The sequence below is a fragment of the Dreissena polymorpha genome, chromosome 4 (assembly GCF_020536995.1).
Source record: "Dreissena polymorpha isolate Duluth1 chromosome 4, UMN_Dpol_1.0, whole genome shotgun sequence".
Lineage (NCBI taxonomy): Eukaryota > Metazoa > Mollusca > Bivalvia > Myida > Dreissenidae > Dreissena > Dreissena polymorpha.
In genome coordinates this window covers 63,138,311-63,152,061 of record NC_068358.1, presented here as the reverse complement: position 1 = coordinate 63,152,061, position 13,751 = coordinate 63,138,311, and the positions used below count along the sequence as shown (strand labels likewise).

General features: G+C 36.9%; 2 protein-coding genes across 2 annotated transcripts in view; both read left to right on the top strand.

Moving 5' to 3' along the window:
* LOC127876300 (uncharacterized) overlaps positions 1-6,675 on the top strand; it is a 30,690-nt gene extending 24,015 nt beyond the window's left edge. The window contains exon 3 of the mRNA XM_052421431.1: positions 6,251-6,675. Coding sequence (XP_052277391.1) covers positions 6,251-6,440 — 190 coding nt within the window. The 3' untranslated portion in view covers positions 6,441-6,675. The remainder of the gene's footprint in view (positions 1-6,250) is intronic.
* On the top strand, positions 6,509-11,918 carry LOC127878473 (galactoside alpha-(1,2)-fucosyltransferase 1-like). Its single transcript, XM_052424999.1, has 3 exons — positions 6,509-6,598; positions 6,665-6,827; positions 7,004-11,918. The coding sequence occupies exons 1-3, from the start codon at positions 6,509-6,511 to the stop codon at positions 7,177-7,179; spliced, it is 429 nt and encodes a 142-aa protein (XP_052280959.1). The 3' UTR covers positions 7,180-11,918.
* Positions 11,919-13,751: the final 1,833 nt, after the last annotated feature.

The following is a 13,751-nucleotide window of genomic DNA, read 5'->3' as shown; positions in this document are numbered from 1 at the left end:
AGAGCTGTAGGACAGAAAGAAAGAAAACATTATCGAGTGCCAGGATGATCACAAAGTTTGCATTTAGAATCTGATGTGAGTCCCCAACTGCATTTGTTTGCGATAGGTGGTCATGGACTGACCTAATGAGGAAGGCAAGTACTTCTAGATGGCGTCACGGGTCAATATCCTGTTATAGTGTTTTTCATGCTTCCCTTGTTCAAATTTCTATCGAATAGCTTGTCTCTTGTTTTCTTCTGCCCTCCTGACGTCTGCCTGGATATTGCAGCGCCTCTCTTTCTTGTCGGCTCGGATCATCAGAAGTGTGTTTTTCGCTTTAATCCCCTGACGTCCGACAGCGGTCGATCTAACAGTTATTCAGCTTATCATAATCTGGAGGTCTGGGTAGCAATGCCTTCCTCTCGGATCTGCTCATCTGGGGAGTCTTTTGGGTGAGAACCATCATCTTGGCTGTCTTAAATTCCTCCATCAGTGAGGACAGTGGGATTTAATTGGGGATGTGTTTTCCTAGCCACTTCCTTAAATGCCGGCTGGTTATCCCCTCTTTGGCCTCTATCAATGAGCTCGATACCTCATACAGCATCATTTGCCACATTAGGCCTTGGTAGTAAGATCACTGGTATAGCCAGGCTTTGAACTTTTCAGGAAGTTTGCTGCGGTCTATCTTCTTAAGTATTTCTTCTACCTGACTTTTAAGCTTCCTATCTGTCCTGTAGTCGTGCGTCGAAACGTTTCCCCAAAACTGTAATGGGACTCTTCATTATCGATGGTACCTCTTCGTTGTGTTTTTTGAGAGTTAATCTATCTATCGGTTTGCCATTATTGATGATCAACGATCTGGACTTAACTGCCTTGAATTTCATCCAGGCCCATGAAGCGACGTCTGTCAGGGCAGTCAACATTCATTTTGACTTTCCATTGGTAATAGTGGTGAGAGTGAGGTCATCCATGAAGCCTCGACTGGATATCAGTTAGATCCCTGATAACATCTTTGCTCCACAGGAGGGAAAGCCAGTATTATTTTTTATTTTATCTCTATTTTTCCGACCAAACACGATTTTGGAAATGGGTCAATTTCTGAGGGCTGGTATCGAAATACTACTGGATCAATGGTACTGATGTTAATTTTTCCTGATAAATTATTTTATTAGCTTTCGAAATCATAACATGTGTAGTTGATTTGTTAAAAATTGTTCGAGTTACATGGTTTACAGTTAAGATGGTGTAGTTTTACGGCAAATGAAGATGCACTCCTTGTTTCTGTTATAGCATATATAAAAAAATTAAAAAATAATACTATGGGCTATACTGTATTTGGTGACAATTCTTTTCTCAAACTTCTGTCAGTCCGTCAGCTGGTGACATACCGAGAACCGGAGTTTGATACCATTCAGGTAGCTCGCAACGATTTTCTGGGTACTGACTGGAAAATGGTAGTTAATGAAGGACTGTGTAAATGAACTTGTGATAGACAGAACCATTGACGAGGTTGAGCCAGACGATTGTGAGGTCTTTCTTACCAGGATTGGCTGTTCATATCAGTTGGGTGATCGCACTGGTGTGCTCTACACAGCCTGAGAAACCGATCACGCCGATCTTCTGAACAGAGGGGTTGATGTACTTGTTGGCTGTGAGGTAGGTCGTCAGTTTTCTGGCGAGGATAGCGAATAATGTATTCCCTTCCACGTTTAACAGTGAAATGGTCCGGAACTGGTCGATGTTCTTGGGAGTTCATTTCATAGGGTGTGACAGTTCCGTCTGCTTCCTTCAAGGCTGCCGGAACTTCGCCATTCCTCTTTACCACATTCAGGAGTCTCTACAACCTGTTTAATAGACGAGGGCACATCTTGTACACTTTGTACAATATGGCTTAAGGTCCAAGAGCAGAACCAAATATAGCCTTTTGGATGTCGTCCTTAACTTCTCACAGTGTTGGCTCTGATGTAATGAGTTAAACCTCTTGAAGTGCTGCAGGTATGAGATCACAGCGTCCTATAGCGTTGTTTCTAGTAGCATTGGAAAGCGTCTCGTGGAGGTATCTTGCTACCTCTTCCACTAAGATTCGAGAACATGTCTTATTAGATTACGAGCAAATTTGTATGGCTAGGTCGTTAACCATTACGCCAACCTTTTCTTTGACCGCTCCCTTATTTTCCTACTAGTATTTTCCGCTTTCCGCAGAGAGTTCAGCTGAGCGCGTCCTTTATCCCTTAGTTGAGATATACCGAAACGGTCCAGCGATAAACTCTCTCTGTATTGTCGCTTTAACTGTCGGACTTACCGTCTTAGATTCTCAATGCGGGGTTACCGTCTGATGGGTCTCGTAGGCTTCTTGCGTTCCTCCTCTAGTCCTAAGCATTTCTTTCCCACCGAGTAGATTATAGTGGTGAGGGTTTGAAACTGCAGTTAATCTGGTCCTTGACTGGTTGCTTCTAGGATAGGTTCAAGATCCTCATCTAGCAGTATCCATAGTTTCTTCTCGGAGGCCATGGGCAACTTGATCATTGGTTTCTTGTGTCTAGTGGCCGGGTCTAGGCGGGGTCTATCCAGAACAACTTCCTTACTTGTTTTCTGACTGTGGTAGAGCTGAAGTAGACATTGTGCGTTGTCTCAAATACGGAGAGTTATTCAGTACTGTGGGTTGCATTCTGACTGGGGTACAAATGCGTCTCGATAGTCAAAACTACAAGCGCTATATTTTTGGCTTCACAAGTTAACATCCAGATTTTCCTAGATGAATTTGCAGACCGTGGTTGTTCTTTCAGACATTTCGACATGAGCAGGTCACTGTTCCTCGTGGGACATTCGTAGTCGATTGGGCAAAAAGTCCGCCCAAGATAGTCGTTCATCCTTCCTTTGTCGGAGTCTGTAGCTGGGGTGTGGGTGTCTTTTTACGAAGACTAAGCGTAATTATATCTACTACTATAAGTGATTTCAAAAACTTCTTCTTATACTTGAACAAAATTCGATGTTGCTTCTACTCTACTCTACTCTACTCTACTCAGTAAAGCACCAAAATCATCATCCGCATGTTAAACGTTTCACCATCAGTGGAGGGCTTGCGCAAAAAAACGTTGAGATTAATAAGCGGTGTTTATGGCTTTGTCGACAGCTTTATATTTAAATATACAGCAACTTAAAGCAAGTAAAAAATCTGTATACATATATAATTGCAAAAGAAAAACGTTACTTCAAATATAAAACTCTCGCATAACTCAAAATCTATATGACCTTACTTAGACCATACAATAAATCTTATGTAGTTGTGGAATCATGGATGATTTCTATTATTTGAATGCTCAACCAACGAAATGAATGAAATTAATAAGAATATTTGCATATTTGTACACATATTCACATGCAACACAACAGCACTACCTATACGTGTATTGTAAAATTAGGTCTAGCTGGATAAATCTATAAACAAGATCAGACGACTGTATCAAGCATGGTGTAAGAATTATGGCCCCTTTTCGACTTTGAATATGCATATTATTGATAAATCTAGGTTAATGTTTGCCTACCAACTCAAATATTTTCTATGTCTCTTGACATATTGCTTTCATTTTTTGCATACTTCTTTTCCAACATGACCCCAATCTATAAACAAGAGAAGACAACTGTACCAAGCATTTTGTAAGAATTATGTTCCCTTTTTATGCTAAGAAAATTGAAAAATTAGTTAAGTTTTGTGTTTAGGTTCACTTTATTCCTAAAGTATCAAAGCTATTGCTTTCATACTTGAAAACTTACTAACTATCATAAGGGGACTGTACAGGCAAAGTTATGTAACTCTGACAGGCATTTTGACAGAATTGTGGCCCCTTTTATTCTCGGATAATTGAACATTTGGTTAAGTTTTGTGTTTCGGTCCATTTTACTCCTAAAGTATCATAGCTATTGCTTTCAAACTTGGAAAACTCGCTAACCATTGCAAGCGGGCTGTACAGGGCAAGTTTCATGGTTGGAATTTTAACGGAATTATGGTCCTTTTTTGTCTCAGGTACTTTGAATATTTTGTTAATTTTTGTGTTAAGATCCACTTTTTTTCTAAAGTATCAAGGCTATGGTTTTCAAACTTCTAAAACTTTCTTATATCATGAGGGTACTGTACCTCGCATGTTGAATTTGACCTTGACCTTTGAATTACATTGACTCTCAAGTTCAAATAAATATAATTTGCTTAAATTGCCATAACTTTTTCATTTATGATCAGATTTGATTCATACTTTGACAAACCAACACTTACCTGATATACCACAATGGACTCCACCCAAACCATCCCCGCACGCCCCACCCCAGAATCCCCCCTCCTATTTTTTATATTTTTTTCCTTTATTTTCCTTATTTTACTCTTGACTATTTTATATTTAATATATATAGTGGAACTATCCTACTCGCCCCGGCGTCGGCGTGAGCGTTGGAATGTTAAAGTTTGCGTACCACCTATAATATTTTCTATGTCCCTTGACAAATTGCTTTTAAGATCATCTAATAAATGACCACACCCCCACATTTTACCCCCCTCTCCACCACCCCCTTCCCCCAACCACACCGCCCGAAAAAAGATTTTTTTTTAAACATGGTTAAAAAACAAAAACAAATGTATTTATTTTATTTTTGAAGGACCGTCCAACCATCCCACCCAAGCTATTGCGATCAAACTTGAAATACAATCTTATTATTTTGTTGTATGTCTTCACAAATGTTCAATAGATTGTGGAAAATATACCAGAACTCAGAATCGTCTTATTTAATGTGAACAATTTCCCCATGATGGCTTACGTTATACTTTCAAGAACTCGAGCGCGCTGTCTTCTGACAGCTCTTGTTATGTTTTATGTCATGTTGTATGTATTAGCCTGTACTGAACAGGTTATTGGTCACTTGTCTTAAATTATAGACAAGAGGATGTTAATAAGAACTGTTGACCTGGAAAAGTTTCTGAAGTTTCATCATAACTATATATTTGCTAAATCACAAGCAAAAATTAGACTTATACTGTAGACGGTGGTAATTACGAAAAACCGTAATTATATTTAACAAACTTAATATTTTGCTAAAAAAATCAAACTATCAACGTTCAAAAATTTAAAGGGGCCTTTTCACGTTTTGGTTAATTTACAAAATTACATAAAATCTTTCAGAATCGCAAATCTTCGTTGTCGTGAAGATATTTGTGAGGTAACACTAATACTGAACATTTACCATGCTCTAAAATATCCAGTATAGGCATCTTTTGACGAATTATAAAGCGTTGCAACGCGAAACAATTGAATAATTTGAAGAGATCTGTTGTTACCGTTATATTTTGTGATACTACGAGGATTGCTTATAAACAGTATAAAATACATCGCCAATTGCATGAGCACGGATGGCCTAGTGGTCTAAGCCTTTACTCCAGGGGTCAGTGGTTCGAGCCCAGTTGAGGGCTACTTTTTTTTTATTTAATTGTTTTCTTGTTGTTTTTTTACTGGGGCCTTTTAGATCCAATGTTTACATTTATCAATATAAAGCATTTAATGACGCACTTCAATACATGCCAAAATCGGTGAAAAGGCCCCTTGAACGATACTCTAATAATTTATTGCTTTACGATGATTGTTAAGTCCTGACGCGTACGTCAGCTCTTTGGTATATTATCGTTTTATTATCAATCAAGGGTCGAAAAACACTGAGTAGTCACTGCAGGAAACAGCTATATGTATTATCGACAGAAATGCATCTTATACTATTACGTTTAGCTTTTATCGCAGGAAAATACTTGTCTTGTTAACGATTTATGATTTTGAACTGTAATATTGCAATGCGTTGCATGTTTTAGCAACTAAAGACTATTTATATAGTACTGTTTTATTGTTTTAGATTACAATGAAATTTATGCATTCAGTTTTTTGCACAAAACACAAAGGTAGAAATTACTCTTACTGTTACGTCTTCGTTGCTATTCACTTAAGCATATTTTGACATAATTTAGAAATGACGGTTTAAAGCAAAGGCCCCTTGTACAACATCCGACCATTGTATGCAATAAAATGAATGAAATGTGTAGAAATATTCCGATATCAAACAACGGAAATGCCACGTAAGTATTAAAAATTGGTAATTATGCCATAATGGTGTTCTTTTTATAATTTTTTACGATAAATGAGATGCAACTTGTGTTTTTCAAATTATTAATGGTAAGAGCAGTATACCCATGTAAGTGAGAAAAGTAACACCCTCAATGGAGTGTTTTGTTTTTTTTCAGAACAAAACGATGGGTGTTTCTGTGTATCATACTGTTTGTCCTAGTCCAGATGTTTGTGTACCGACAATCCAAAACAAACACAGTAATTCTAGACTGTCTGCAGGAAGGAAAAGATGACAACGTAACGGCTTACAATTATTTTGCTCACTGTTCAGAAATTTCAGAAAAAAAAGGCACAACGGAACTTTGAGTCTTAAATTGAAAGGTCGACTAGGAAATCAGATGTTCCAATATGCTTCGATACTTGGACTAGCCGACATGATGAATTTCACACAGATTGTCATAGAAGGTGGAAATGATATTTTGACCTCATTTCAACTGTCTGACAACAGAGTCACATTTACTCGCGTATCTACCAAGGGTAGAATTATAAATGAACTTCTCTGTTGTGCTTTTGACACATGACTTACCAAGTTCAATAACACAGAGGATGTCCTCGTCAACGGATACCTACTATCATGGAAGTATTTTTACAATATTAATATACATATTAGACATGAATTTTCATTTGTGCCCAGTATCTTGTCAGATGCAAAGAGAATTAAACATGGCGTTGCGAAACAGTTTAATGTCACATGATTGAATCGAACATATATCGGTGTACATGTCCGAAGAGGTGATTTCTTTAAGAAATCGTTCATAGAGTTCGGCCATTTTCCTGTAACTAAATAATTTATTACTCGTGCAATTCAGTTGAGCACTAAAATGTTTGGAAACGAGACCATTTTCGTGTTTTGTTCTAATGGTATCGAGTGGGTAAAAGAAATTTTTATAACAACAGCAACAACTGGAAGGTTGCTTTCTTGGAAGGAAACTCTGACGCCGTGGATATGGCCGTTCTGAGTTTGTGTGACCATACCATTGTCTCCACGGGGACTTTTGGTTGGTGGGCAGCCTGGCTGGCGGGAGGAACGACGATCATCTCTTAGTAGCAGGCCGGAAATGGATCGCCTCTTAGTAAGCAATTCGTCTATCCGGAATATTTTCCTCCAAAATGGATAGTTTTAGATCACAACTAATGAGTATGAGTTTGTTTAGTTATACGGCAAGATAATTTATATATATAGATGTAGCTGTGCAAAATAATTTATATGTTGACACAATAAAGATAGCATGTTGATAAGTTGTTTTCATCAGTTTCAGGATATATTTAACAAGATGCGTTAATAAATAATCAAGTAGTTGGGACAATGAATATCACATATTTAACGCCATACATGACAATGTAAGATTTACAACTTTATAATTTTAATATGTAATGGGTAAATAACACAATCGATTTCTGCTTAATGCGGACAAATGGAATATAAAGAAGACTGTTTTTTAATCGGCATTGAAATGGTTAATATGACATTTTCGTCGTAAATATATAACATGCGGACAAATATGCATTAATTTAAATTGTGCCTACAGACAGTCGGCTGTTTCCACTATCTTAGCCGATTATAATAGTTCGTACTGACAGTGAACATTCGTGTTTTCGTATTCCAAATTTGTTTATTAATATTTCTGTATTATTCATTATACCCCCACAAACAAAGTTTAGGGGGGGGGGTATATAGGAGTGAACTTGTCGGTCGGTCGGTCTGTCTGTCGGTCCGTATTAAGTGTCCGCTCTCTAATTCAAGTAGTTTTCATCCGATCTTCACTAAACTTGGTCAGAAGTTGTATCTACATGATGTCTAGGCCAAGTTCGAACATGGGCCTTGCCGGGTGAAAAACTAGGTCACGGGGTCACTTAGTGCGTTTTAAATATTCAGCATGTTGTCCGCTCTCTAATTCAAATAGGTTTCATCCGATCTTCACCAAACTTGGTCAGAAGTTGTATCTAGATGATCTTAAGGCCAAGTTAAACATAGGCCTTGCCGGGTAAAAAACTAGGTCACGGGGTCACTTAGTGCGTTTTTTAACAGTAAGCATGGTGTCCGCTCTCTAATTCAAGTAGTTTTTATCCGATCTTCACCAAACTTGGTCAGAAGTTGTATCTAGATGATCTTAAGGCCAAGTTCGAACATGGGCCCTGCCGGGTCAAAAACTAGGTCACGGGGTCACTTAGTGCGTTTTAAACATTCAGCATGGTGTCCTCTCTCTTATTCAAGTAGTTTTTATCCGATCTTCACCAAACTTGGTCAGAAGTTTTATCTAGATGATTTGAAGGCCAAGTTCGAACATGGGCCATGCCAGATCAAAAACTAGGTCACAGGGTCGCTTAGTACGTTTTACACATTGAGCATGGTGTCCGCTCTCTATTTCAAGTAGTTTGAATCCGATCTTCACCACACTTAGTCAGAAGTTGTAACTAGATGATGTGTAGGTCAAGTTCGAACATGGGCCATGCCGGCTCAAAAACTAGGTCACGGGGTCACTTAGCGTGTTTTAAACCTCACCATGTTGTCCGCTCTCTAATTCAAGTAGTTTTTATCCAATCTTCACCAAAGTTGGTCAGAAGTTGTATCTTGATAATGTCTATGGCAAGTTTTAATATGGGTCATGCGGGTCAAAAACAAGGTCAAGGGGTCACTCAGTGCGTTTTAAACATCACAATAATGTCCGCTCTCTAATTCAAGTAGTTTTTATCCAATCTTCACCAAACTTGGTCAGAAGTTGTATCCAGATGATGTCTAGGTCAAGTTTGAATATGGGTCATGCCGGGTCAAAAACTAGGTCACGGGGTATCTTAGTGCGTTTTAAACCTCACCATGTTGCCCGCTCTCTAATTTAAGAAGTTTTCATCCAATCCTCACCAAACTTGGTCACAAGTTTTATCTGAATGATCTCTAGGACAAGTTTGAACATGGGCCATTCTCGGCCTAAAACTAGGTTCCGGAGGTGCCCGCTCTCTAATTCAAGTAGTTTACATCCGATGTTCACCAAACTTGGTAAGAAGTTTTATGGAGATGATCTTAAGGCCAAGTTAGAACATGGGCCTTTCTGGGTCATAACTAGGTCAAGGGGTCACTTAGAGCGTTTTAAAAATTGAGCATGGTGTCCGCTGTTTTTTGTGAAGACGACATGCAAAATATTATGTGTCAATGCGGCATGTGGAGGTATTCACTTCATTCGCGAAATTAAATTTTACATAAGGCACAAAATAAATGTTGCATATTAATTTTGTCATTTAACATAATTAAATGAGTAGGAATAACTCTTGTATAATAAAAAAGTAACGAAAAACAGTTTTGCCGACCTAACTACCATATGTTTTGGAGATATCCATGGAAAAAAAACAGCATATTTTATTGGCCTTGGTGGGGTGGGACATATATTTATAATTTGAAAATGTTTATGGCATATATCAAATATGATGATGTTAACTACACCTCTTGAGAAAGCAGATATCAAGTTAGCCAATAGAAAAGGAAACATCGCTTGCGGTAATAGTAGAATTGAAATCGTTATGCGGTTCTCTTAATCAAGTGTATTACACTGTAAATATTTATAATACTTTTATGCAATAATAAACCATCTCATATATTTATCATTGAAAACTAAATTAATAGTACGTCCTAAACATTACAGGAGCCAAAAACTACATAAAGTATGAATATTATAACCTAAGAAAATTATCAATTTCAAAAAATAATTCAGAATGTTTTGACATTGAATGGGAATTGTTTACTACCATTGTAGAACAAACTTATACGCTGAATTTTATAAAAATTGTAGTTCTTTACAACTTTGTATAAAAAATTGAACTCAAAGAACCAAGTTGAAATCTTAAAAAAAATATAGGTAGTACCTATGTGTCATAAATCACAATAACATGTACCTATTTTTATTTTTCTATGCATTTTTATACAGATATACACATACTATTTGCCTACTACAATTAATGCATACTTTAAATATGTATACATCCTAGAAAATGTCTTTATTTTGAAAATGTCCCTAGTATTGCTTTTAATCCCCTTCATTCATCTTAATATTCATATACTATGTGTTTATTAAAATGTATACACACTTTAAACATGTATAAATACTGGAACATCTAGTTTTCTGCTTTTGTTCTTTGTAAATACTTGTTAAAGTTTTTCCAACACAAAATTGCATACAACTGTCTCGTATTTTCAGCATTGTTTTTGGTTTGTAAACTTTAAATGTCTGTTGACACGAATGTGTGTTTTTTTCCTTATTATTATTTGGTACTATGTAATCGCTAACAAAGGCATGTTTGATTTTGTTTATAAACAAAAGTTATTTTTACACCCTTAAGAATATAATGCATAGAGGAAATGATTTGCTGTTGTAGAATATTTAAATAAAAAATTAAACATGATCTAAGACATTAAACATTTACTCTAAATTCTGTGTATTATGTGTAAGTCACTCTTTCTCCCATGGTAAAGTAAGGGATTTAGTCCACCTTCTATTCTAATTGCGTTGTCTTTGTATGTCACAGTCTACAATTATATAGATAACGTATGACATGTATTTTTAGCTCATCTATTTTTTGAAAAAAAAAATGAGCTATTGTCATCACCTTGGCGTCGGCGTCGGCGTCGGCGTCGGCGTCGGCGTTGGCGTTGGCGTTGGCGTTGGCGTCGGCGTCCGGTTAAGTTTTGCGTTTAGGTCCACTTTTCTCAGAAAGTATCAATGCTATTGCATTCAAACTTGGTACACTTACTTACGTTCATGAGGGGACTGGGCAGGCAAAGTTAGATAACTCTGGCGTGCATTTTGACAGAATTATGTGCCCTTTTTATACTTAAAAAATTGAAAATTTTGGTTAAGTTTTGCGTTTAGTTCCACTTTTCTCAGTAAGTATCAATGCTATTGCATTCAAACTTGGTACACTTACTTACTATCATGAGGGGACTGGGCAGGCAAAGTTAGATAACTCTGGCATGCATTTTGACAGAATTATTTGCCCTTTTTATACTTAGAAAATTGACAATTTTGGTTAAGTTTTGTGTTTAGGTCCATTTTATTCCTTAAGCATCAAAGCTATTGCTTTCATACTTGCAACACTTACTAACTATCATAAGGGGACTGTGCAGGCAAAGTAATGTAACTCTGACTGGCATTTTGACAGAATTATGTGCCCTTTTTATACTTAGAAAATTGAAAATTTGATTAAGTTTTGTGTTTAGGTCCACTTTATTCCTACAGTATCAAAGCTATTGCTTTCATACTTGCAAGATTTATGAACTATCATAAGGGGACCGTGCAGGCAAAGTTATGTAACTCTGACTGGCATTTGGACGGAATTATGGGCCCTTTATACTTAGAAAATTGAAAATTTGGTTAAGATTTATGTTTTGGTCCACTTTACCCCTAAAGTATCATAGATATTGCTTTCATACTTGGAACACTCACAAACTATCATAAGGGTACAGTAAAAGGACAAGTTGCATAACTCTGGTTGTCATTGTTACGGAATTATGGCCCTTCTTTGACTTAGTAACTTTTAATATATGGTTAAATTTTGTGTTTCGATCCACTTTACTTCTTAAGTATCAAGGCTATTGCTTTCAAACTTCAAATACTTACATGCTATCATGAGGTTACTGTACCTGGCAACTTGAATTTTACTTTGACCTTTGAATGACCTTGACTCTCAAGGTCAAATTATTAAATTTTGCTAAAATTGCCATAACTTCTTTATTTATGATTAGATTTGATTGTTACTTTGATGAAACTACTCTTACCTGACATACCACAATAGACTCCACCCAAACCATCCCCCGTGCCCTCCCCCCCTTCCCCCCTTCCCCCTCCCCCCTCCCCCCCCCTATTTTTTTTTTCAAATCATCTCACAAATGACCACCACACCCTCACACTATACCCCCCCACCCCCCCCACCCCAGCCCCCCCCCCCACCCCACCCCCACCCCCATTTTTTTTTTTTTTTTTTTTTTTTTTTTTTTAAGATCATCTCACAAATTACCATCACACCCTCACACTATACCCCCCCCCCCTCCCATTTTTTAAAACTGTTATGTTTGAAATATTGTCCAACCATCGCACCCAAACTCCCCCCCCCCCCCCCCTCCATCGCCCCCCCCCCCCGATTTTTTTTTTTCGCTTTTTTGGAAGATAATGTAATAAATGTCCACAACCCCACACTATACACCCCTCTTCACTCCACTCCTCCCTCCTTTGTGATTGAAAATGAGAGTCCCTTCACCTTTAAAAAGAAAATAGATGAGCGGTCTGCACCCGCAAGGCGGTGCTCTTGTTTTGTATGTCACTGACTCTACTTAATATATGGTATATTGTGTTGCATATTATGTATTTATATATGCATCTTTTTCCAGTCTTGTAATAAAACGTGTTGGAAAAAAACAGTACGTTATTTGAAGAGCATACTTGTTTCATTTATTGTCAAGCAAATTTAATACATTCTTCACTGTCTCAAAAAATAAAAGGATAATATGTTTATGGATGCTAAGCACGATGAATAATTTTGAAAATGATTGAGAATTATATTTTTATTTATAATTTCACAATTAACGATGAGAACTATTAATATGTATATTTGATACAACCTATACATGGTACAATACCTCCCTACCCGTGAATTTAATAGAGCGTATCGTTAATATAAGCTTAATAACATAGTCTTCCTGTGGAGGAATATAATATTGTTACCATAACACTACGGACTTTCTTAAGTATAGTCAGTATACATTTCAATTATACTTCTTTTACTCTATTTGAATGGCTTAGGTAAACAACTATGTAACTTAATCTCCAAACCTATGCAAAATTGTTGGTATACATTATCATATAACTAAGGTTGTAATAGTGCATTCGCTAAATCAATCACATTTGCGCAATTTTATTTGAAATAAAGGTTTATGCTGCATATAATTATCGAAAGAAGCGAAAACCTATTTTATATAGCTACTCCGAAAAATCAAAACCCCGCACTTCAGTTCATACATAAGATGTGTGCAACGGCGTAAATATTTTACCAAAACCTTTACTATGTTGACTTTCATTAAAACCGTTTATTATATGCATACTGACGACCACTTCATTTATTTAATGTGGTAGATTGAAATCTATAAGAATTGTTAATTATGTAAGAATTTTATACACACTAAATTTTTACATTCAATCGATTAATAATCACTTACATTTTCAAATTTCTCCTTTTTACCAATTTCATAACGATTAATAGTTTGCGTCCTCTTTTATTAAATAATAAATACAGTCCTTTAAGTCAGAAGTATTTTTATATTCATTATTTAAAGCTAGAAGCTTTTTTGTTTGCTTTTGTTATCCCCACGCTTTTTGAAAAAAAGGTGGGGATATTGTGGTGATCTCCGCCGTCCGTCCGTCTGTCCGTCCGTCTGTCCGTCCGTCCTGGCCACTATCTCCTCCTACACTAAAAGCACTAGAACCTTGAAATTTACACACATGGTAGCTATGAGCATATGTGCGACCCTGCACTATTTGGAATTTTGATCTGACCCCTGGGTCAAAAGTTATAGGGGTTGGGGTGGGGCCGCGTCAGAAATTATCACTCATTTTTTTAGGTTATTTTACATTTACT